Source organism: Cynocephalus volans, chromosome 11 (assembly GCF_027409185.1).
Source record: "Cynocephalus volans isolate mCynVol1 chromosome 11, mCynVol1.pri, whole genome shotgun sequence".
NCBI lineage: Eukaryota > Metazoa > Chordata > Mammalia > Dermoptera > Cynocephalidae > Cynocephalus > Cynocephalus volans.
The window spans coordinates 361,986-386,010 of record NC_084470.1 but is presented as its reverse complement, the minus strand read 5'-3'; the positions used below and the strand labels follow the sequence as shown (position 1 = coordinate 386,010).

The following is a 24,025-nucleotide window of genomic DNA, read 5'->3' as shown; positions in this document are numbered from 1 at the left end:
TTTACGGCCGCTCTTCCCCATTAGGGTCATTAGCTACAGGCCTGACATGCAACACTGAGCCTTCACTCACTCGCCACATCACACTATGACTTATACTTGCTTATCTATTTCCATGAAAGATGCAGCACAGGTCATGAAAAGTACACTGGATTAGAAGTCAGAAGACCCAGACTGAATTGTGGTTTATGTCTCCGGGAAAATTATTTTAGTTCTCTGGATCTTGGTTTCTTCATCAGTAAAAAACCAGGATAATAATACGGAGTCTGAATCACAGATGCTCATTGCAGGGATTCATTACTGAGAGCACTTGGAGCAGCCAGTCCTGTTATCAAATCATAAGACACACGTGGTCACAGACTCCACAGGTACCCACATGTCTGAGAGTCTGCTGAAAACTTTATGAACACCTAGGATAAGAGAACCATGTACGTAAACTAAAGGATCAACTTGTCCCCTGACAATGCCATGTTCTTAACAATCTCGAAGAACAGGGAAAGACCAAATGGGAAAAAAAAAATGTCCAAAAACACATGAAACCACTGATTTAAGTGTAAAGCAGTACAGGATCCTTTTCTTTCTGTTTTTCTCTCCTCCTTTAAATTAGTTTTGGTTTTTCAGGACCACCCAGAAGCTTTCCTATTTTAATATGTGGCTACTTCTTTCTTAATCGGGGCCACCAGTGGATATGAAACGCTACAGGAAGATATACATACCAGATTTCTATTTCTATTTTCTTCAGATAGAATTCAAGCCTGGTGAAAAAGTATCTAGAATCGTATAGGAATGACTGAGCTGCACGTCATTCAATATTAGTGTCACTTTAAATAGTAATCACACTAAGATAACAGTAGCACAGCAGCAAAGAAGGTGAATCAGATATGGATCCTTTCCTCAGGTAGCTTACACTCAAATTATAATATAAGAATGCAGACACAAATATAGTAATGTAGAAAGTAAAATGTATTTAGAGAGAGGTACAGGTAAAGTGCTTCAGGAATAATTTGTTATAGCCCCCACACCCTAGCCCCCTTCCTAGGATAACATCAAGGATTATTTGTTGAATAAAAGTTATTCAAGACAGAAAAGTCTTCACACCTGTCTACACAATAAGGTAACTTCCCATCAGTTTTGAGCAAAAATCAGTTATATAGTTTGAGTTTGTTTTGTGTTATGGGAAGCAAGCCACAGGTTGTTTAAACTTGCCAGCATTTTCTGGTAGAGAATCCAGCACAGGTACACGTAAGTACAAAATATAAATTTACAAAACTGGGGAAAAGTAAAAATTCAATGCGATCACCTGGTCCAAAGTTCCGCCATTGGGCCAAATTGTTCCTTTTTGTGAGGCTCCTTGGTTGGGGTTCAAATCCTTTCTCTGTTATTTTCTAGATGTGTGACCTTGGGCATATTTCTCCCCTCTGCAAATTGGAACTAATAAAAGGAGTCTTCAAAAAATTCATGGAAAGACTCTTCTTATCTTTCCATTCTATTTTTCCATGAACTTTCTGGAGCACCCTCATAGCCCTGAGGGAAGACCATGAGAACAAGCAGTTTACTTTAGAGCTGATCCAAGAGACGCCAGTTGGGAGAGCGGAGGCGAGACGGGGATGGGAGAGGGGCCAGGGAAGGGGGTGCTGCCGAGCAGTCTCCACGTGGGCGACCGGGGCTCCGTCCCGCGGGCCACCTCTGGGAGATGGCCTAGGACAGTGCTCACACTGTCCCTGCCTGAGGGACGAGGGCGCTGGGGCATTCACCTGCCACATCCCATCACCGGCTGAGCACGGTGGCTTTACAGCCTCTGCCCAGCAGGGAAAGCTCTTTGGCAGAAAGCAGCAGGTGTTCAGCAGGCGGGAGCTGTCGGGAGTGGTGAGAGGTGAAGAGGCACAGGTGGGGCACACGCAGCACCTGCACCAACCTCCTATTGCAAAAGGACATTGTGAGGATTAAATGAGAGCGTATGCAAAGTCCTGGTCAATGCCTAGCATATAATAATGTTCCATAAAAGTTAGTTTTCTTACATTCCTTTGAATTGTGGGAGTTAGACTTATCTCTGTGAGTGTGTGTTTAATTCCTCTCCTTTTTTCTTTATAAAGAGGGAAATCTTCAAATCAACGAAGCTTATAAGACTTGGTTCTGAGATTGCTAAAAACTATAAGGAAATGTATATAACCTTGAATTCAGACCCTTTGGGTTAGAAAGCAACTAGTCACTGCTGTTATACCGTAGAAGTTAGATTTTATTTCCTAGGTAGCTGGAAAGTTTCATCATTCTATATGCAAGAAGTGAAGCATATTCCCGCTAACAATATCAGTGATTTCATCTGTAAATGATTTTTCACCGTGGTGGGAGAGAGATCTGCGTTCCTGCAGTTCTCACAAGATACATACCAGTGAGATCTAAACTTAGATTTCATGACTATTTGATGCAACCTTCCAGATTTAAAAAGATAGCAATAGAGACACAACCTTCATTCCTTCTTACAGTTTATCCGTGGCTTTCTCTTCCAAAAGCTGTGACTGGTAAGATCTTTCCTATTTAGATGAAATGTCAAAGATGCCTGCTCCGAGATAAAGTCAAGGCCTTCCCTTTTTCTATAACTTCCCGCCCTGAATTCACACCACTCACAGACTCCCTCTTAACAAAATAAGACCATAATTATAATTCCTTAATGCTGTGCTTAAAATTATGTTCCATCATTGTAGGACATCCACTCCTCCCGCGTTTAACATCTCTGGTGTGCGGATGTCTTGTACTCAGTGGCATGGAACAACCGCTGGCTTCAAAGCTCCAGTCATGCTGTGGTTGTCATTGCCTGTGTGTTCACAGCCTTTATCTCAGCTGTTCACATTATGTCACCTCCACTCACTGGTGTGCAAGGCTCATACTCCCCAGTTGAATTATTCGCCATTTAAAATATCTTTTAAAATTACACTACAAATTGTCACTGAACAAAAACGTATTGTGTGCATAGAAAGGCACAGAAATAGAGCAGTTGGAAGTACAAACTTGAATTAGTGAAGCGAATATTCATGACTGGAGAATGATAGCAATTCCATATTTTTCTTGCAAAGCAAAAGCTAAGTGCTTTCTGGGATGTAAGATAAGAAGATACCCACAGACAGAAGAAACTGTGCTGTGCTTTGTTACTCAGATATGTACACACAGATTACTGTTCTAGTCCAAGCAGTTCAACTGAAGTCAGGAAAAACTGCTGAATCCCTGGAATACATGTGGTTTGATTAATTAATGCATCATGCAGCACTACTGTTAGAGCAACATATATCAGTTGCCCTAAAATCGCCTGCTGACTTTGGACAGAAGCTGCTTAACTTCCAGCCACACGCGATTCAATTGGGTGGGGGGGGGGAAGCTTTCAGCTTAGTAAAAAGGGAAAATTTTCAGAGTGGATTTCAGAGGCTCAGAAAAAAAAAGACAAAGGCAACAGTGGCACACCCTTTAAAATGCTGCATCAGCAGTGTTCTTCATGGCACACAGGGCAATGCTGTGTGGAAAACACAGATGGCAGTAACCTGGAGTTTAAAGGTGATTTAGGAAAACTGAACACTGAATGTGAAGAACTTTCAGGAATACCTTAATCAGTTTATGTTGCTTATATCTTTCTCCTTATTCAGGCTCAAGAGTAATATATATCACGTGGACCAATGGAACAGAATAGAGAACCCAGAAATCAATCCACGTATATACAGCCACCTGATCGTCAACAAAGGTGCCAGGAACATTCACTGGAGAAAGGACAGACGGCCTCTTCAATAAAAGGTGCTGGGAAAACTGGACATCCATGTGCAGAAGAATGAAACTAGACCCTTACCTCTCACTATATACCAAAATCAACTCAAAGTAGACTAAAGACTTAAGTACAAGACCTGAAACTATAGAACTCCTAGAAGAAAACACAGGGGAAACACTCCAGGATGCAGGACTGAGCAAAGACATTATGAATAAGATCTCAAAAGCACTGGCAACAAAAGAAAAAATAAACAAACAGGATTACATAAAACTAAAAAAGCTTCTGCACAGCAAAGGAAACAATCAACAGAGTAAAAAGACAACCTATAGAAAAGGAAAAATATTTCCAAACTATGCATCTGACAAGGGATTAATATTGAGAATAGACAAGGAACTAAAACAACATAATAGTAAAAAAACCAAATAATCCATTTTAAAAATAGGCAAAGGAGCTGCATTGACACTTCTCAAAGGAAGACATACAAATGGTCAACAGGTACATGAAAAAAATCTCAACATCACTAACATCATCAGGGAAATGTAAATCAAAACTACACTGAGATATCATCTCACCCCAGTTAGACTGGCTGTTATCAAAAAGAGAATAACAAAGGCTGGTGAAGATGCAGAGAAAGGGGAACACTCCTACACTGTCGGTGGGACTGTAAATTAGTACAGCCATCTGGAAAACAGTATGGAGGTTCCTCAAACAACTACAGGTAGAACTGCCATGCAATGCAGCAATCCCACTCCTGGGTGTGTACCCAAAGGAATGGAAATCATGTTGAAGGACACCTGCACTCTTGTGTTTATTGCAGCTCTATTTACAATAGCCAAGATATGGCACCAACCTAAATATCCATTGACAAATGTCATACACACACACGCACCCACGCACACACACACAGGCGCGCACACACACACAGGAATACTACTCGGCCATTAAAAAAAAAATGAAATTCTGCCATTTTGATTATAGCCAGTCTAACTGGGGTGAGATGACATCTCAATGTGGTTTTAATTTTCATTTCTCTGATGATTACTGATGTTGCGCATTTTTTCATGTACCTGTGGGCCATTTGTATGTCTTCCTTTGAAAAATGTCTATTCAGCCCCTTTGCCCATTTTTTAATTGGGTTATTTGGTTTTTTACTGTGTAATTGCTTGAGTTCCTTGTATATTCTGGATATTAATCCCTTGTCGGATGTATACTTTGCAAAATGGAATACTACTCTGCCATAAAAAATTGAAATTCTGCCATTCACAATAACATGGATGACTTGGAGAAACTTACATTGAGTGAAAAAGCAAAGCCAGAGGGAAAAATACCGGATGGCCTCACTCATAAGCAGGAGCTAAGAGAGAAAGAAGTAAGGAAAGAAAGATCACAGTGGTGCATTGGACTTGCAGAGCAAGAGAGCAGACCTAGGGATACAAAGTGGGGTGGGGGAAGGGGGGATGGGAAGGGACATTGAGGATTAATTGGGTGGGGGAGATGAGGTATACTCACAACTTGTGCTAATATGCATGTAGCCAGTATTGATCTGGCTATCACATCTTGGGCACGAGTGGTGACAGTCAGCTATGTACCCCATGAATATTCATAACCAATAAAAAATAAATAAAATTAAATTAAATTGAAAAAAATAATAATAATAAAAGAAATTCTGCCATTTGCAGCAGTATGGATGAGCCTGGAGAAAAGTATGTTAGGCAAAATAAGCCAGGCACAGAAAGAGAAATACCACGTCCTCACTCGGAAGTGGGAGCTAAAAAATAAACAAATGAACAAACAAACAACAATCATAATAATATGTTGAACTTTCAGAAGGAGAGAATAGACTGTGGTTACTAGAGGCAGAAAATGGGGAGGTGGAGGTGGGATAGCAAGAAATGGGTTAATGAACACAAAACAGCTAGTTAGTAAAAATAGTTTCCACTGATGTACAGTCCAGCAAGGCACCTATATTAACATTAATTTACTGCATGTTATCAAATGACTAGAAGAGAGGAGATAGAATACCCTCAGCAAGAACAAATGATTATGTTTTATAATGATGAATATGCTAATTATTCTGACTTGATCATCACACATTATACACAGGTATTGATAGTCAACTCTGTACTCCACAAATATGTGTAATCAATAACATTTCAATAAAAAAAAACACAGAAAGATTATGTCTAAATCAGTCTAAAAGAGCTACTTAGATAATTATAAAAAATTTTAAGTGATAAAAATAACTACATCATAGTATAATTAGCAGTGTTTTTTTTAAATTGGTCTATACAACAATACCATAACTTTTAGGTGATGGCATCTTTTTGTTGAAGTACAGTAGTAACAATAATTACCAATTCTATTTCTGTGAAGAATGTCATTGGTATCTTGATGGGGATTGTGTTGAACCTGTAGATCGCTTTGGGTAGTAAGGACTTTTTCACAATGTTAATTCTTCCAATCCAAGAGCATGGAATGTCTTTCCATCTTTTTGTGTCTTCTTTTAAAACAATCCTAACATTCATTTGGAACAAGAAAAGACTCCGAATAGCCAAAGCAATCCTGAGCAAAAAAAAATAAAGCCAGAGGCATAACACTACCTGAGTTCAAATAATACTACAAAGCTATTGTAACCAAAACAGCATGGTACCAGCATAAAAACAGACACATGGACCAACGGAACAGAACAGAGAACCCAGAAGTCAACCCATATACTTACAGCCAACTCATCTTTGAAAAAGGCACTAAGAACATACAGTGGGGAAAAGACTGCCTCCTCAATAAATGATCCTGGGAAAACTGGACATCCATATACAGAAGAATGAAACTAGACTCGTACCTCTCTCCATATACCAAGATCAATTCAAAATGGATTAAATACTTAAATATATGTCCTGAAACTATAAATCTCCTAAAAGAAAACATAGGGGAAACATTTCAGGAAGTAAGGCTGGGCAAGGACTTTATGAATAAGACCCCAAAAGCACAGGCAAGAAAAGGAAAAATAAACCAATGGAATTATGTCAAACTAAAATGCTTCTGCACAGCGAAAGAAACAATTAACAGAGCAAAAAGACAACTTAGAGAGTGGGAGAAAATATTTGCAAACTATGTATCTGACAAAGGATTAATATCGAGAATAGATAAGGAACTCAAACAAGTTAACAGTAAAAAAACAAATAATCCAATATTTAAAATGGGCAAAGGAGCTGAATAGGCTTTTCTCAAAGGAAAATATACAAATGGTCAACAGGTACATGAAAAAAATTTCAACAACACTCAGCATCAGGGAAATGGTGATCAAAACCACATTGAGATATCATCTCACTCCAGTTACACTGGCTATTATCAAAAAGACAGAGAATAACAAATGCTGGCGAGGCTGCAGAGAAAGGGAAACCCTCCTGCACTGCTGGTGGGACTGTAAATTGGTGCAGCCAGTATGGAAAACAGTATGGAGGTTTCTCACACAACTACAGAGAGAGCTGCCACATGATCCAGCAATCCCACTCCTTGGTATATACCCAAAGGAATGGAAATCATCATGTCGAAGGGACACCTGTACTCTGATGTTCATCGCAGCTCTATTTACAATAGCTACGGGTTGGAACCAACCTAAATGTCCATCATCAGACAAGTGAATAAGAATAAATTGTATATTTACACAATGGGATACTACTCTGCTATAAAAAGAATAAAATACTGCCATTCTCAGCAACATGGATAAACTTTAGAGAAAATTATGTTAAGTGAAATAAGGTAGGCACAGAAGGAGAAATACTACATGTCCTCACTTATAAGTGGGAGCTAAAGATAAACAAATAAGTAAATAAATATGAAAAGAAAGATACAACAATCACATTAATAAGTTGAACTTTCAAAAGAAGAAAACAAAACCGAACAGAACAGCGGTTACCAGAGGTGGGAAAGTGGGGGAAGGAGGAATTTGTAAAGGGCCATGAAAATCGATCACACTGTATAATGTTGAATAAACTAATTACCCTGATTTGAACGTCACGCATTGCACACAGGTATTGATATTCAATGCTTTGTCCCACAGATACGTACAATCAACTGTGTTCCAATAAAAAATAAGAAAATAAAAAATAATAATAATCACCAATTCTTGGATGCCTGTCACAAACCAGGAACCACATTTGGCGCTTTACATTTATATCATATTAAAACTTTTTATATTTATATTATGTTTATGTTTATTTACATTATCTCAAGTAGTTTCCGCACAACATTAAGAGGCGCATAAAAGGCATCTCCATGAAAACCGCACACCTTTGAAAGTTAGTTTCCAAATGGGATCACACATGTAGTGCACTTTTCAAAAACATGGTTTGGCACCTCTGTATTACTATTGTTACTATTATTACTACTATTTTGGTCTTCCAGATGACACAGACGACTGAACAGCAAAGCCCTGAGTCTGGGATGACGGTGCAGACGCCAAGAGAAGCCCGGGGTGTGGCTCAGATCACTGCAACCAAACAAGCAATGTGATTTCCAGTTACTTTGTGTAAATAACATAATAAATGACACACAGACACCCACACACATCTGGATGTCTTATTGGAGAAGCAAAACCTTATTTCACATATATTTTTTTTTCATTCAATGTTTATTGTGTTTCAGTAAATCATTTATAGTAGGCCATAGCCAAACTTCACGAAGGCTAGATTCTGTGTTTTAAAAAAAGGAAGACACATAGGAAAGGATATACCTGAAACGTAAAAAGAAATTCCCCGTGTAAACGCTCCCGGCCTAAGCGCATGAAGAGGCAGTGAGGCTGCGGTTCCGGGCACCCCTGAGCCGGCCGATTCCTCACTCGGCACAGACTGTGTTTTCCATCAGACCCTGGGCCTGCACGAGGAAGGCATTGGACAGCCAAGTTCACTCGCTTTCTCAATCCCACGTTCCTCCTCTGTACCATGTGTTTACTGGTTCAGTAAGAATATAAAGTGAAAGTCGGCTGAAATCAAACCTTAAAGGCCTTTCTCACCTTTCTTCAAAGCAGAACCAGTCCTTCGGGTGCAGTCTAGAAGGAAACCTATGCTCCAGAGAGTTCTACAATTGCCTAAGGACACAGAGCTAGATAAATATTGGCTCAGAAAGAGATTTCAACCCCAGTATGACATAATATTCTATTCAACTGATATTCCACAGTTTATATTTTCCAACTATTAGCATTTAAGTTGCTTTCAGTATTTCATAATTATAAATATAAACATTATGGTACCAAATGGATTTTAGTTTACTACTTTTAGTGCATTAACTTCAATTACTAGTGCCAAGAACAGGATTGGTTTTATGACCCACATTTTCCTAGAGGACTCTCCAGAAAGCCCATATCAGAAATAGGGGGGCGTGTCTGTTTCACTAAACCACTGTCAGCACCATTTATTACCAAATGTGGCTAAATCAGCACAGGTGAAGCACACCGGTTGCTTTCACTTGCATAAATTCATCACTGGTAAGACTGAAAATTTTTGTTTCTGATATGAATTACAGGGATATGTGAATGAACATACACGTGTGGTGGTCTGGCTATCAATCCATCTATACCTTCAACCATCTGTACAGAAGAGGCCAGGTTTCGCTCTTATAGAATCCCAAAAATATTTGAGGTAGCTTGCAAAAAAGGAGGGTACAAAATGGACGAGTATGCTTCTTTTCCAAAAAATTGTACAATTGTTGGAAGAGAATCTGTAATTATCTGAGACATTATGAAAATAAATGGATGTCAGACAATCACCAGACAATTACTTATACGAGGGGACTTCAAAAAGTTCATGGAAGATTTGTATTATCCTTCAATTCTATCATTCCACAAACTTTTTGAATTACCTTCATATACAACTAATGCTTAATTGCTTTAATTCTGTGCAGATGTAGAAGAATCTGTCTTTATACTTACCAGAATATAAGACAAGCACAAATGGTCATTTTAGAGTTTATGATGAGAGCTAAAATATGTCATACCCCCGAGAGAAATTCACAAGAGGATGGACACCAGAATATACAGGGAGGAAATAAAAATTGATCTGCCTCTTAATGACGGTGGATAGAGAGATAAACAGGGGACACTATTTTAAGGGAAGAGAAAAGCACATTAGCCCTGGTTTGATGGAAGGAATCTGAGTACCCATGGAAGCTCAATTTTCCCACAATGAAGGGGGCAAGCTGCGGAGTCACAGAAAATGAGTTGTAGAAATGAGATATGGTGGAGCCAGGTGACGGAAAGTCCTGAAAGCCTGGCTTCGGGGTTCAGACTGAACACAGGGCCGAGGGAGCCATGGAAAGTGTGCAAGCCAACGCGTAACGGAAGACCTGCAGGCCGTGAGTCCAGCAGCAATGCACAGGGCACAGCAGCACAGAGGCACGGGCAGAAAGGCTGCTTTGGACGCCACCACAGGAAGCCGGGTGGAAAACAAGGGCCCGAGCCAAGGGGGTTTCCCTGAAACATTTCCTGGTGAACAGGAGCAGGCCAGAGAGACAGACTGAACATGGAGGGGCAGAGAGAGACAGAGCTGCACGTGGTTACAGCACAGGGGAGCACTGGTTTCAAAGGAAGCAGAGTCCCCAATTTCCATGCACATGTTTCCAAAAGAATGGAATGTCACAGAAATGTCAAAAGCATCCCTTTGTACTTAGTGGACTCAGACCAGGTCGGGGAAAGGTACTTTCAGGAAATTGGATTAATGCAAACACCTCAAGCCAGGAATCAAACGGGGAAGCTTCATGAGGGTGATGACAATCATTGTTTTCCTCACTGTGGCTGTTTGACTTTTACTTATTTGGCTATTTATATTAAATCTCACCTGATTTCACAAAGGATTTGAGGGGCATACAGTGAGAGTGATGCTTCAACTAATTCTTTATTCATTTATTTAATCTCCTAATTTTTAAATGCACAAATAATATCAAATGTGCCCATTAAAGCACTATTTCATATTAGATACACTTCAGGAAAGTGTTTTAAAATAACACATCACAACCTGTGCATTGCATTCTACTTGGCTCCTATTCTGACGTATTTCATCTCTTTCGGTTGTTACAACAGCAAAAACGTCACCAGAAAGCTTCTGAGGTACGTCGTATTCAGTTCTGGTGAAGCAGAAGATCACACAATTAAATGACACCGATGGCATCTTACTAGCAAACAACACAGGGTATGTGGCCTTTATGAGCAAGAAACTAATTCTTTCATGTTTATCTTGCTGGCTAAGATCATGGGAATGACGAAAATGTTTACTTTCTGCGCTGTGTTCCCATAGACAGTTATAACTGGGATGATACTTTCAGAGTCATGGAGGCGGACTCAATACCGACACCACATTTCCTCCTTTTGTTTGCCTTGGAACAAGAGGCCATTAATAACTGTAATGATTAGCCAACCGCAGTCATCACTCAATCCAGACAGCAGGCACAATGGCCCTTACATCAAATCTGACCTGTGACGTAGGAGTCTTTAAACCTTGTCAGTGAGCCTTGATAAGTCCCCCCGTACAATAGGATTTCCTATTATAAACATCTGTTTTCTCACATGAACCATGTTGAACATGTTAAAAATAAGTTCCTCTTTTCATATCAGTTTGTGAGAGGAATAATCAATCAAAAAATAAGGCTGAAGGTCCAAGTCTCCTTCCCCACTGATGTCAATCTCCATCCTAACCTTCCCAGGGGATTTTAAAGTTCAATACTAGGGAAGGTAACCAACTATGAAAACTTTAAGAACAAAATAAAGCCTTTCTTTTTCAAACAGAAGATAACATCCACTAAGGATATACACTTGAAAAGAAAAGTCAGAGATGATGTTGTGTTATGTTCCGTAGGATTCTACGGAATTGGGTCCCCAAACCAGAATGCACAGTGGCTGTCCTCATTAGTGACTCCTCTGGAGTCAGGTGAACACAGCTGGACGTTAGAACAGAAGCCTGACACCACCCACTCAGAAATACTGACACCGCTCCTCCGTGCTGTCCTGCGATCTGCTGGACAAAGAGTCTTAGTCCTGTAAGTTGTTTACTAGGATAATGAGACGCAGATCTGTAGGGATAAGGAAGGGAAGGCGGATTCATCCACACACCAGCTCCAAGTAACAGTGGCCTCCGGCAATGCTGCACTCAAAGGCTTCTGAGGCCACGTGCAAGCTCATCAGGAAAGAATTCATGACGCTTGCAGGCCAAGGCCATGTGAGCGGATAGAGCAGCGCTTGTGCCAGCTTCTTGCCTCCCCTTCATGTAGACACAGAATGTCTCCCCAGAGAAGTTTCTTGCTCCTGGGAGAGCATCCGGTGACCACACACACAACCGGGCTACTCCCAGGATACCAGAAATGAGAACTGCTAATGCAAACACCATGGTTTGACTTAATGTCGGTATCCTACCCCGCTTTCATTAATTTGTTAAAATATGTTTAGGGAGGTTGTTAACTGATAAACTGATGAAAGACCAATAATGCTATGCATAGAATTTTCCACAATTGATTGGAAATGTCTTCTATCTGGGCTGACCAACATGGTAGCCACTCATCACATGTGGCTATTGAGCAGCTGAAATATAGATTTTAATTTAAATTTTATTTCGCTTTAATTTGTTTAAATTTCATGCGGCGAGTGGCTGCCATACCGGGTGGCACAAGCCTAGAATTTGTTTCCTCGCCATGTTGAAGTCAGTCCACAAAGGACAGGATCTAAGTTTGTTTTATTTACTGAGGAATGCTAAGTGCCTAGAACACTGCCTAAAACATAGTAGGTGCTCGAAATATATTCACTGAATGAATAAACAACTGGATCAAATATCTGTCCTGCTAGGCCAATCCTGAGGTATGCACAGTTTTACAGCGTTTGGCTTCTGTGCAGCATTGTGGGAGGGAGATGTGTGTATCACAGTTACACTCTCGCAGGCTCAGACCAGGGACAAGCCGTCACTGGCCTTAGTAGATACAGTATTTTCCATAGAAGTTCACGTGATAGAGAGTCAATAAATACATGTTTACATTCTACATCGAGAATTCAAAAACTCTGAAATATCCTCAGCCCCTGTCCTGAAAGACATGAAAACAATTCATCTTTAAAATGCTCTACCAGATACTCGATAGAACATTATTTCGGACTAAACTTCTTCATCAAAGGAAGGTGGTGAAGACAATAACAGGTTATCAAATCCACTGATGGAGCTGAACTTAGGGACTCTTTTCGGAGACACCAAGCAGAACATTTAATGTTTTTCTTAAAATGAAAAGCGGGTATCCCTACAAAAACACATCTGGTATATAACTTTCAGCACCTTAACATACTACACATAACAGTCTGCAGTAATGGCATTGATCTGCCCCAACATAGTGCTGAGAAGGACAAAGATGGAAAAGCATCACTAAAGCAAACAATGACGGATTCTGTTTCCAACGGGATGGCACTCTAAGCAAAGTTCTGATAATATGGTGTGAAGAACATTACTTTTCATTCGCAGAAGCAAATTCTAAATATTTTTGCTTTGTGAACCAGATGCCACCAGGGAGAAGATATTCCAAAGAGGACCACTGCCTTCAGCCTGTCTTCCGACACATGCCATGTAAACTACAACACAACAAATCACGACACAGCGCTGTTCGAGAGGTAAGTACAACATCTCGGAGCACTTCCTTCTGCCTCTCAGTACGTGTGGGGACATCTGACCTGGAGCTGAGCGTCTCTTCTGAAAATGCTGTCCACATGGCTGAAGTCTTCCCCCTCACACATGTGATCTGCCGTCCACCTCAACCAAACCATCTCAATGACATTCAGATTTTCGTGGTATCATAATAACTTCAATATGGGACGTATTTTCCATATTCTGGTGAGAGACCCCTTTCTTCCCCGCCTCGCCCTCCCTCCGAGTTATCTGGGGTTTGCATACTTCGTTTTCACGTCTCAGTGGGATTCCCATCACAGAACATTTATTTGTGAGGTCTACAGGCATAATGCGGGGGATTGTGAGCGAGCATGTCAAAGCCACATACTGCGTGAGTGTGTCTTAAAGAACGAAAAAGATTCCTTTTCTCTCAAGACATATAAGCTGTCTCAACAGTATAAGTCCAGAGTGAACACCACAACCTAATTAAAGATGAAGAGCATAACAAGCAGTATTAAAATGTCTTTTCTGATTCATTCTTCTCCAAGTTATGCTTTTATCAAATGTCTTGTCTCGTTAATGACTCCAATAGACGTAACTAACATACACACCTCTAATCTCACCAAATTCAGAAGAGAGTTGACAGAATCTCCCCCTGCGTGTTTTGGGAGGTGTGACAGCACAGAATGCAGAGGCCAGGCGGGACACGGCGAGGCCATGCACCTGCCCACAGGGATGAAGGTGCGTGCGCTCTCCCAGACAAATGAGTCTGCTTGTAGAGATCTCCAGAGCAGGAAACACCACAATCTCTCTTGAGAATCAGTTCCTACGTTTAGAACCTTTATTTCCAGAAAGTTCTCCCATTGAGTCTAACTGCTCTTCGGGGTCCGCTTCATAAGCATTTGAGCCGTGCAGATGCACAGGGCGCCATGCTCAGAAGGGCCCCTCACCTGGTTTAATGTTCTGTTGTTGCCACCTTGAAATTCTTTTTTTAAAATTGAAACATAATTAATTACACATATTTGTGGGGTACAGAGTTGACTATCAATACTTGTGTACAATATGTGATGATCAAATCAGGACAATTAGCATGTTCATCATTACAAAATGTGATCATTCTTTGTGTGGTCCATTAAACAATTTCTCTCCAGCCCCCGTCCCCCTTTCCCACCTCTAGTAACCACAATTCTGTTCTCTCCTTCTGAAAGGTCAATGCACTGTTGTGATTTTTCCTTCCGTCCTTCCTTCCTTCCTTCCTTCCTTCCGTCCTTCCTTCCTTCCTTCCTTCCTTCCTTCCTTCCTTCCTTCCTTCCATCCTTCCTTCCTTCCTTCTTTCCTTCCTTCCTTCCTTCTTTCCTTCCTTCCTTCCTTCTTTCCTTCCTTCCTTCCTTCTGTCCTTCTGTCCTTCCTTCCTTCTTTGTTCCCACTTACGGGTGAGGACATACAGAATTTCTCTTTCTGTGCCTGGCTTATTTCACTTAACATAATTTTCTCCCATGAAATTCTTAACAATTTTATCTTGGAACTTGGGTTTTGTAAGGGAAGTCTGATGGAGCAAGGAAGCACGTGTAACAAAAGGGAAGACACGTGTGACATATGTGCCCCTTTTCCCTTCTGCCCCATGAGCTCGGAATTCCCGCATCCCCAGGATGAGTGGCGTCGAGGGAGACTCAAAGCAAACACAGGCAAGGAGTGCTGTGTCTCGATGGGTTAGGCAGGAACATGACAGCCCCGAGAGGCTTTGCATCTGAGCCAGAACTGGTTTTGAATGCAGAAAGAAGGCAACAGAATTCAAGGAAACACGGACGACTCAGGAAGCCCATCGCATCCTTTCTTGCTCCTATTTACTGCCCTATGCTGCGCAGCCACTTACACCGGAAAAGATAACACAGAAGAAAAGAGGAAGATAGGGCAGCACTGAGTTCCTTTTCGTTTCGGTCCTCCCTGTCTCATCAATAAACTGAAGGTAGAGAGTGCTGGAAGACGTGCAAATATCAAATAGAGAAATAAAAACATCAAGTCGCCACAGTTCTGAAAGAACAAAACACATGCGTGTACAGCCATGAAACACAAGCTGTGCAATTCCGCTGATTCCACACATGGGCTCATATTTTTACTTCAAAGTGGCATTGCACATTATAAAGATCAATGGTAAAACTCACACTAAGAACTTAAATTTTTAGTTCTTCTTTACTCTGAATGGCTAACATAGCAAATAAAAAGCACCGTGACAACTGGAAAGAGAGAGAGACTCTGCAGAAAGAAAAAAGCTTTGTTTTTAGCACGTGTTTTAACAGCACCTTGGCAGTTTTTTCCTACTTTTTGAACGAGGGGTCTGCATTTCCATTTTGCGCTGGCCCCGCAATTACGTGACGGGCCCTGCTCTGCTTCCCGATGCCACGTCCCTCCCCTGCCGCTGCTCTGCCAGGACGCCCCTTGCTTGCTGCCACCCTCTTCTTCACTCATCCACCCGAAAAATACTGACTGCGCTGTGCTCGGGCACCGTGCCAGGTCCTGAGGATATAAAAGGAATAAGATATTATTCTTGCACTCAGGTGTCGTCGGAGAGATGGACAAGTAACTATAAAAAGGCAGTAATACCTGCCTTGCGTGACTCTAGTGAGGGCTGTAAATAATACATGCAAAGTGTCAGACCACTTCCAGTAACGACTGCTAACTTCAGCGCTCTATTCGATTATCTCACCCGATTCCTGGTACAACATATTGGGTAAGTCCTATTATTGTTTCCATCTTACATATACAGAAGCAGAGATTTAAAACAGTTAAGAAATCGGACCACACCGATTTTGTCATTGAGTGGTGGAACCAGGAACTGAGGCCACCGAGCCTTTTTGATTACTAAATCTGATTTGAAAGTGATAGTTATCACTCTTATTAATATAATCCTCACCATTACCTTCTTTATTTTCCATTGTTGCAGTTGAGTGTCTCCATTTCTAGCTTCTCAAAGGTCAGTTTTAGTAGTAATTTTATTTTATCAATCTCCTTATAACATATCATTTGCTACTAAATAAAGGTGTACTCTAATTTTTTTCTGATTTATTTACTAGTATTTTGTTTAGGACATAAAAGAGAGTGGCTGCTGCTTCTTTGTTTTTAATCTGATAATCCTTTGAGATAATATTTTCACCCAACTGTAGAAAATTCGATTCAGCTGACAAAATTTTTGACTTTCAAAATTACGTTCACAACTCTGTCCACTAAAACAAAGTGCATTGGTTAAAAACACGTGCTTTGGAAGCAGACAGACTTGGGTCCAAATCCTGGCTCTCCTGTCCATTAGAGTCAGAGAAGTATTTAACTCTAAAATCCAAAATTTTCCCATAGGTAAAATGGGGATGAAAACAGCACCTTAGCTATCTCATAGGGCCATGTTTAAGATTAAAAGAGATAATTCTTATGAAATACTTAAAACAGTGCCTGGTACCAAATAAGCACTACAAAAGAATGTTACTTTTAGTGCCATTATTTTTAGTATGATATTCTTATGACTAGGTTTAAGAATGGATTTGAAATGATTTTTCCCTTGAAATGGTTTCCCCCGATACAAAAACTAAGTTCAAAGGTCTCTAATTTCCAAGATGTACATTATTTCTTTAAAAGTAAAAGCACACAAAAAGTCCTCCGGAATGGCATCCGGTGGCCCTCGACGTCTCTCCAGCTCAAGGGATCCGAGGTGTTTTTGTTGAAATAATCCTTCGCCGAGAACTCAACACACCGCCCTCATTTCCCCCTTTCTATTCTAAACTGCCTATTCTACGGTTGAGGATGAAGCGTTTATAAACTGTGTGTAAAGAACTCAGTAAATGTAAGGAATCGCTCCCGTCACTTTCAGCTAAGCTGCCTCAGCTCCCTCTAACCCCTGAAGTGACACATACATTTAAGAACACTGAGCAAATTTAAATGGCCGAACTGTTTTCTGTGGCGGAAAAGGAAGGGATTAGCTAACGTGACGTTTACTGCCGTCACTTAGGCCATCAAATGACTGTTTCCCTGGCTTCTGAGTGATTGAAGAGCACATAAAAAATAGACTGGATACTACATAAAAATGGACTACATACCTATTTTTAAAATACCTCCAGAAAAAAAGGCCTCCATTTGACATTTTTATTATGGTTTAAAGAAAAATAAAAAAAGAAAAAGCATTTTTGTAAAAAACCAAGCCTTCATCTGATACCGTAGAAAACATGACAGCCATGTGATATCTTCCCAAACCCAGATCTTTTCAACCGTGCTGTCTGTCCCCACTGCAGGCGCGCGGGTCCTTACCAATTCTTGCGTGTCTTCCTGCAGCGGCAGAAATGCCGCTTCCAGAATGGCCATCTGGTCAGTGCTAAGCTTCTGCCACAGCCCGATCAGCAGAACCACCAAATGGGTGGCACTCTTCAGCCTGGTGAACGACTGGAACAGCTTGTCTCGGTTTTCCTCTACTGCATCTGCTAGAGCGATTACCTGCAGAAATGACAAACTTCGGTTAGGGATAATTTCACAATTCCTGAGCCTTCAACAAATGACATTTGGCACACTTTTGTTTTTCTTTAAAACAACGTGATGAACTCTGTCTCCCACAAACACAAGCGTTGTTGAGTCATACAAGAGTGATCATTCATCGGCTCACTTCCTTCTGTTTAAAAAAATGCCAAAGTAATTCCAAATCCATATGGCCAGGAGATGAAAATATCCACAAGATGAGCTTAATGGGGACATTGTTTCGTGTTTGCTTCACCACCGACCGGCCTTCTCCAATGCACAGTAATATAAAGTAACCTCTAACAAAGCTATTATGGTCTTCATTACTAGCCACAGAGATTGATCAAATAAAATATTCTCATCAAAATAATTCCATTTGCCTTGAGGTTCAAAATGATAACTTCGTTACACCTTCTTTTAGAAAATAACTGTCTTCCTCTGGTATTAGTCTTTATATGTTATGCGGTGTTAGGATAATCCAATATTTTTTTATTACGCCTAAAAGGTAGATAATGTTAAGACATTCAACCAGTTAAGTAATGTCATTTTCGTCACAAATGTCAGGCACCAGCCCCAGGGACCTGAAAGAAAAAAACCTTCAGGGTGTGTTAGCTTTACAATGCCAAACCTATTTAGGATAAAATCGGCAGGAGTAAGTAGAATTGGCTTTTTTTTCATCCTTTTGAATAACACTGTGGAAAAAAGAACTAAAGCAACAATTGGATGGAACGTCCAAGACTGCTCATTGGTGTTTTATTTTACTTTAATGTCTTGGTGAATTTTGTGCTCATTAAAAGTAATGAACTGACTGCCCCAGAGGCTCAAGGCGTCTGACAGTCCCCAGAACAGGAATAGCAAAAGCCAAGGCACCGTGAGCTCCTTTCCACAAGCCCCTGCCAGTCCCAGGGACTAGAGCTCAGAGGAGAGTCAGAAGTCTGGTGCACATGATCCAGTTGGTGATACTTCATGGGTTATTGACACTGGCCCAACGGGATGGTTAAAACATCATCATTCAAGTAAGAGGATTTTACAGCTGTGTGGTCTCCCAAATTCCACGTGGGGAGAGGGGCTGTAGGGGGACAGTCCTTAGAGTGTCTGGGAGACACTGGAAAAGAGATGTAAGTAAGGAAAAGACAGAGCAACGGAAGGTCCTTGCCTGAAAATGCCAGCAAACCAGGATTCCTTGCCTCATGGCCGAGGGCGTGCAGGAGTTACAAAAGGCAACTGCACCTTGTGTTCAGCCCTCCAGGGAGCCACAGGAGTTTGAACCCAGCTCAGCATTACATAAAGTGCCTTCCTTACTATGTGCCTGCCACTGTGCTCCCTCCCATTTGCATTCAAAATACGTACCCAAGATAGCCCACGAGGAGAGAAAACATATGTACACAACCAATTAATGGGAAGAAACATTACTATAATGATGTCCTAATTGTGCAGAACAGAACGTAAGTGTGAAAGAAGTTAGTAAAGGGATGGATTACTGTGGGCCAGAGTTAATATCCCTGGGGCCTCTTTCACTCAAATGGCACTTGGAACTCATCCCTTCCCCATTACTTTAAGAAGTCCCCTCGAAGAGACGGAGACAGTCACTCTCCTTAAACCAAAACACCTGGAATCACATGCTTCCTCTGCCCTCACCACGGTGACAACTCACTCCTGTTGAAATCTCAGTTTATACTCTTTTTCTTCCTGTGAATGTTACCAATTAAGCCTCGTGGTGGGGCCATCACATGACACTGATGCTTATTGTCAGAAAATCTAACTCGTACAAAGATGAAAGTCATAAACACCTACTGAGTGCCACGCATGTGCCAGCACTGCAGGGAATTCAATGGTGACAGATGTAATCTCCACCTTCAAAGAGCTCATAACAGAGAAAGGAAAATAGGTCAAGGAGGCAAATGTGACCACGTAAGACACTGTAGAGCACAAAAGAGAAGGCCTTTATAATCCTTTATGATTCGTTACGATTACTGTGTTAGTAACAATCACTCCAATTACTTGAACACAGACCACGTGGCAAGCTTTCTGCTCGGTGACACCCAGAGCTCTGTGCCTTCAGTCCTCACGCCTCCACCGCCTCGCTGGCATTCTCTCTCTCGCACAGATGAGGACTCTGAGGCCCAGCAGACATGAGGCATTTTCCCAGTACTTTACACGGGCAAGCTTAGGAGGGCCCCGTGCTTGGTTTAATACCCTGTCTCTGTCTTGAAGATCTTACTGATCTTATTTTTGAACTTGTGTTTTGTAGGTGAAGTTGAAGCACGCACGTGAGCAGAGGATATATATACATTCATCTACATGAGTTAAGTGCTCCTATACTTGCATTTAAAATTGGCATTGAAAATATAAATATTAATGGTAAAATTCATGGTAATAATTTAAATTTTTTACTTTTTCCTTAATTGGAAAGATATTAAATAGAAAATAAAAAACATCATCAGGGGCCGACTCCATGGCTCACTCGGGAGAGTGCGGCGCTGGGAGTGCAGCAGTGCTCCGGCCGCGGGTTCGGATCCTAATAGGGATGGCCGGTGCGCTCACTGGCTGAGCGCAGGAGGGTTGCGATCCCCTTACTGGTCACACACACACAAAAAAAAATCATCAGAAATTGTGAAAGAGAGACCACTGAAGAAAGGAAAACACTTTACATTTTAGGAGCTGGGTTTTTTTTTTTTTTTTTTTTTTTGTCTTTTTCGTGACCGGCACTCAGCCAATGAGTGCACCGGCCATTCCTATATAGGATCCTAACCCACCGCAGGAGCGTCGTCGCTGCGCTCCCAGCGCCGCACTCTCCCGAGTGTGCCACGGGCTCGGCCCAGGAGCTGTTTTTAACAACCCTTTCTTCCTGCCTTTTTAACAAAGGCCCCTCATTTTCACTTTGCACTGGATTCACAAATCAAGTAGCCAGACTGACCATACACCTAGTAAATGCAAGAACAGGATTCAAACTTTGGAGCCTGTTTCACTCCAAAGCCTGCTGGAGGCCTTAAGCACTCTGTACCTTTGGAGGGGAACACACCACCACCAGCTGAGCGTGCAGTTGGCTTCATCAGCTCCTACCAGCTCTGCAGACAGACCTGATTGTTCGATTTTCAAGAATTTTACAAGCCAGTTGTTAAACACAGCCATTGCTAAAAATAAATTACATAAACTTAAAACTAAATAAATGACATTAAAAACAAGGCAATAAATACTCAAAACCCTTTACTTTGTAACTATTACCTAGGCCCTTTGCTGACTTCTTTTGCACTTCTTTATGCCTATTGTGTCTGTACACTGGAAACACTGCAATGGTACTGCTCATTTCTTGCCAACGCTGCATTCAGAATGGGTAGCTCGACATTGCCCGTGGTGGGAGTATTTACTACATGGGAATCAACAAATGTTACAAACTCGGGCTTCCTGACTCCACAGAGAGTCTACTTTTAAACATTTACCAACATGCCACTGAGGAGAGGTACCTGAAATGCGTCCTACACAACCAATATCGTGTAACAGAGCTTTCAAAGGGAAGGAAACAACTTGAGCAAAGCTTTAAAGCGGAAAGGTAGAGGCTGCTTATTCGTGGAAAAACAAACATTCTGCTTTGGGAACAGTACCTGATGAAACTAAAACGGTCAGAGAGAAATCAGAATGTCAGGGTGAAGAGCACGTACTTAAGTCTGCAGGCACTGGGGAGCCACTGAGTATTCTAGAGTGTGGGTGTTATTGATGGAGGCTGTAGTCTAAGCAGCCATCGGATCATAATAAATATTTGGGGCATTTGCTGGGACTCAGTGAAGCTTTTATTCACGTTCCTCACTATCAAGGGAAAATTCTCACTAAGTGTAACTGCATGTCAGTTCACGGACCCACCCAACTTGCTAAACACAGCTGTGGTGGAACAATGACTTCGTGAAACAGCAGCCCAAGCCACAGGATCTTTCCTGAGCAAGTCCCAAAATACATCAATCCAGGAGAAGCATTGTCTCTCTATATTTCAGTCTTACTGGATACATTTCTGTGCCATTGTGGAAAGAGTCTGTTATCCCCAAATGATCACAGAAATTGGAAAGAAATGGGATAAACTATTCATGTAAATTATCCCCAAGGAAAATCTTCCTGACCTACTGGCCAGCATGAAACACTAAACAGTTCTCCATGTTCTCAATTTAGTTTTACATGTAACAGCCAAGTTTACTTTGTTCTCCATGCGAGCCAAAATGAATTTAGCAGAATTAGCATAGTAAAACAGGGCTGGAAAAACTAGACCCATCAAGATTCAGCTCTGTGTGCGCAAGGCCTAGAAGAGCTCATGGCTCACCTGGAACTGAGAAGTGAGGCCAAGCAGCTGCTAGAACTGAACTTTGAGGGAGAGTGATTTTTCAGGGCTCATCGCTGGCTGAGCAAGACGTGTGTTCTCTGGTGTTCCACGGAACTTCAGAAAGGGAAGGGTTGGGGAAACAATAAATGCTAACGACTTCAAGCACAATGTGTTGACCGTCTTTGTTTTGCTTTTTCAAATTGAAGGTTTCCAAATAAAATGGAGACCCCAAAGGACATCTCTGTCCAACTGCCGTATCAGTTGATGCCAAAGTAATGAGGCAGAGGCCCAGGGAGCTGCCTTTAGGAAAACGCTCAGCTCATAAAGCGAGTGTGAAATTAATCCCAAATACTTCCAGCTGCCAGGATAGGCTCTAAAATTGGTTACAGGAAAGCAGCAGCAGCAGCAGCAGCAGAGTAGACATGAATCATACTATGTGAACACGAACATGTCCAATTTCTTACCGTCGAATCGGCCTCCAGATCTCATGTGTGGCACACGGAACCTCACTACACTGCTGTTGATCTGTCATTTACTGAGGCCTGACTCTGGGCCAGGCACTGCGTTCAGGACTGTTACACCCAGATTACTATTTGGTCCTCATGGCAACCGTCCGAGGTAGGAACTGCTGATCCCTGCCATCCGCGTCCTGGTGAGACAGGAGGTGCTCAGTTTCCCCAGGCTTGGGTTACAGGACACGCCTCTGGGATTCAAGCCATTCCGCAAGGTCTCGGGCCCCTCCGCTAGGCCCTCCCCTAGAGGAAAGTTGCTGCTGCAAATTGAACCTATTTTCGGGCCAGTGTGAGACCTCAGGGGGCTGAGGATACAAATCCAGTGGCTAGGCAAGCTCAGGGGAGTGGAATTTATACCCATTAGATAGCATGAACATGTATCAGAGAGCAGACTGTGAGGTGAATCCTGGCAGCAGGGGGCGCTGTTGCTGGTTTCTGCCCACACTTGGTTGATACTGCCCCAAGTTACAGTAAAAAGGAAATGAGTTCATAATTTGTAAGCATGGGAAGTTAACATACTAAGTTTTTTTTCTCTTAACAAAGGGAATTTTATTATGTTCCATGAAGCTCAATAATATGAAGACTTTAGAAAACAGCTGTTTTCTACACCTGCTCCTTTAAGTGAAGCTACTTTTTTAAAAGGGATGATTTCTTCATTTTCTATAAATCTCACATTACAATGTTTTCAGCGATCTAAGCAAGTCGATGTTCTGTAATAATAATTGGCAGCATTTACTGAGGGCCTTCCAGGAGCCAAGTACTGTGCTAACCACTTTACAGGGATTATCTCACTTAATTCTCAAAACAACTTTACGAGGTAAATACTCTTATTGCCCCCGTTTTAAAAACAAGGAAAGAGAATTACAGAAGGGGTGAAACAGGAAGCGGCAGAGCCAGAATTCACACTCAAGCATCTGCTCCAGGAAACGTCACCGTGAAGCACCGTCTGCGTTGACTTTCTGCCTGCACAGCAGCCTTATCATGAGCAATACGTGGACAAACTATCTGGAGCTTTGCTGAATTTCCAGTACCATACACGAATTAAGACAGGTTTATTTTAATAAAAGGCCAGCATGAAGGAACGAGTTAAGAAGAATGGAGTTCCTGGGACATGGGTGAGTTTCTAGATCCCCTGGGGGAGAATGTGACAGTCTGGGCTGGAACAGGCCGCGGCCTGGGAGCCAGGAGATAGGGCTCCTGTTCCTGGCGTTGCTACCAAGCAGCTTTATGTCCGTGTTCAATTTACTTCCCTTTTCTGGGTTCAGTTTCATCACCTTTAAAATGTGGGAAACACAATCTCTAACATTCAGCAGAGCTATAAATGTCTGATTCAAAAACTTTAAAATTA

The 24,025-nt window shown here is 41.6% G+C and overlaps 1 protein-coding gene across 6 annotated transcripts in view; it reads right to left on the bottom strand.

Annotated features, from left to right (window-relative positions):
- Positions 1–24,025, bottom strand: part of BBS9 (Bardet-Biedl syndrome 9) — a 445,357-nt gene that overhangs the window by 81,585 nt on the left and 339,747 nt on the right. For all 6 annotated transcript variants that reach the window (XM_063113569.1, XM_063113571.1, XM_063113574.1 and 3 more), the window contains one exon: positions 17,659–17,841. In XM_063113569.1, the coding sequence (XP_062969639.1) occupies positions 17,659–17,841 (183 nt within the window). The remainder of the gene's footprint in view (positions 1–17,658; positions 17,842–24,025) is intronic.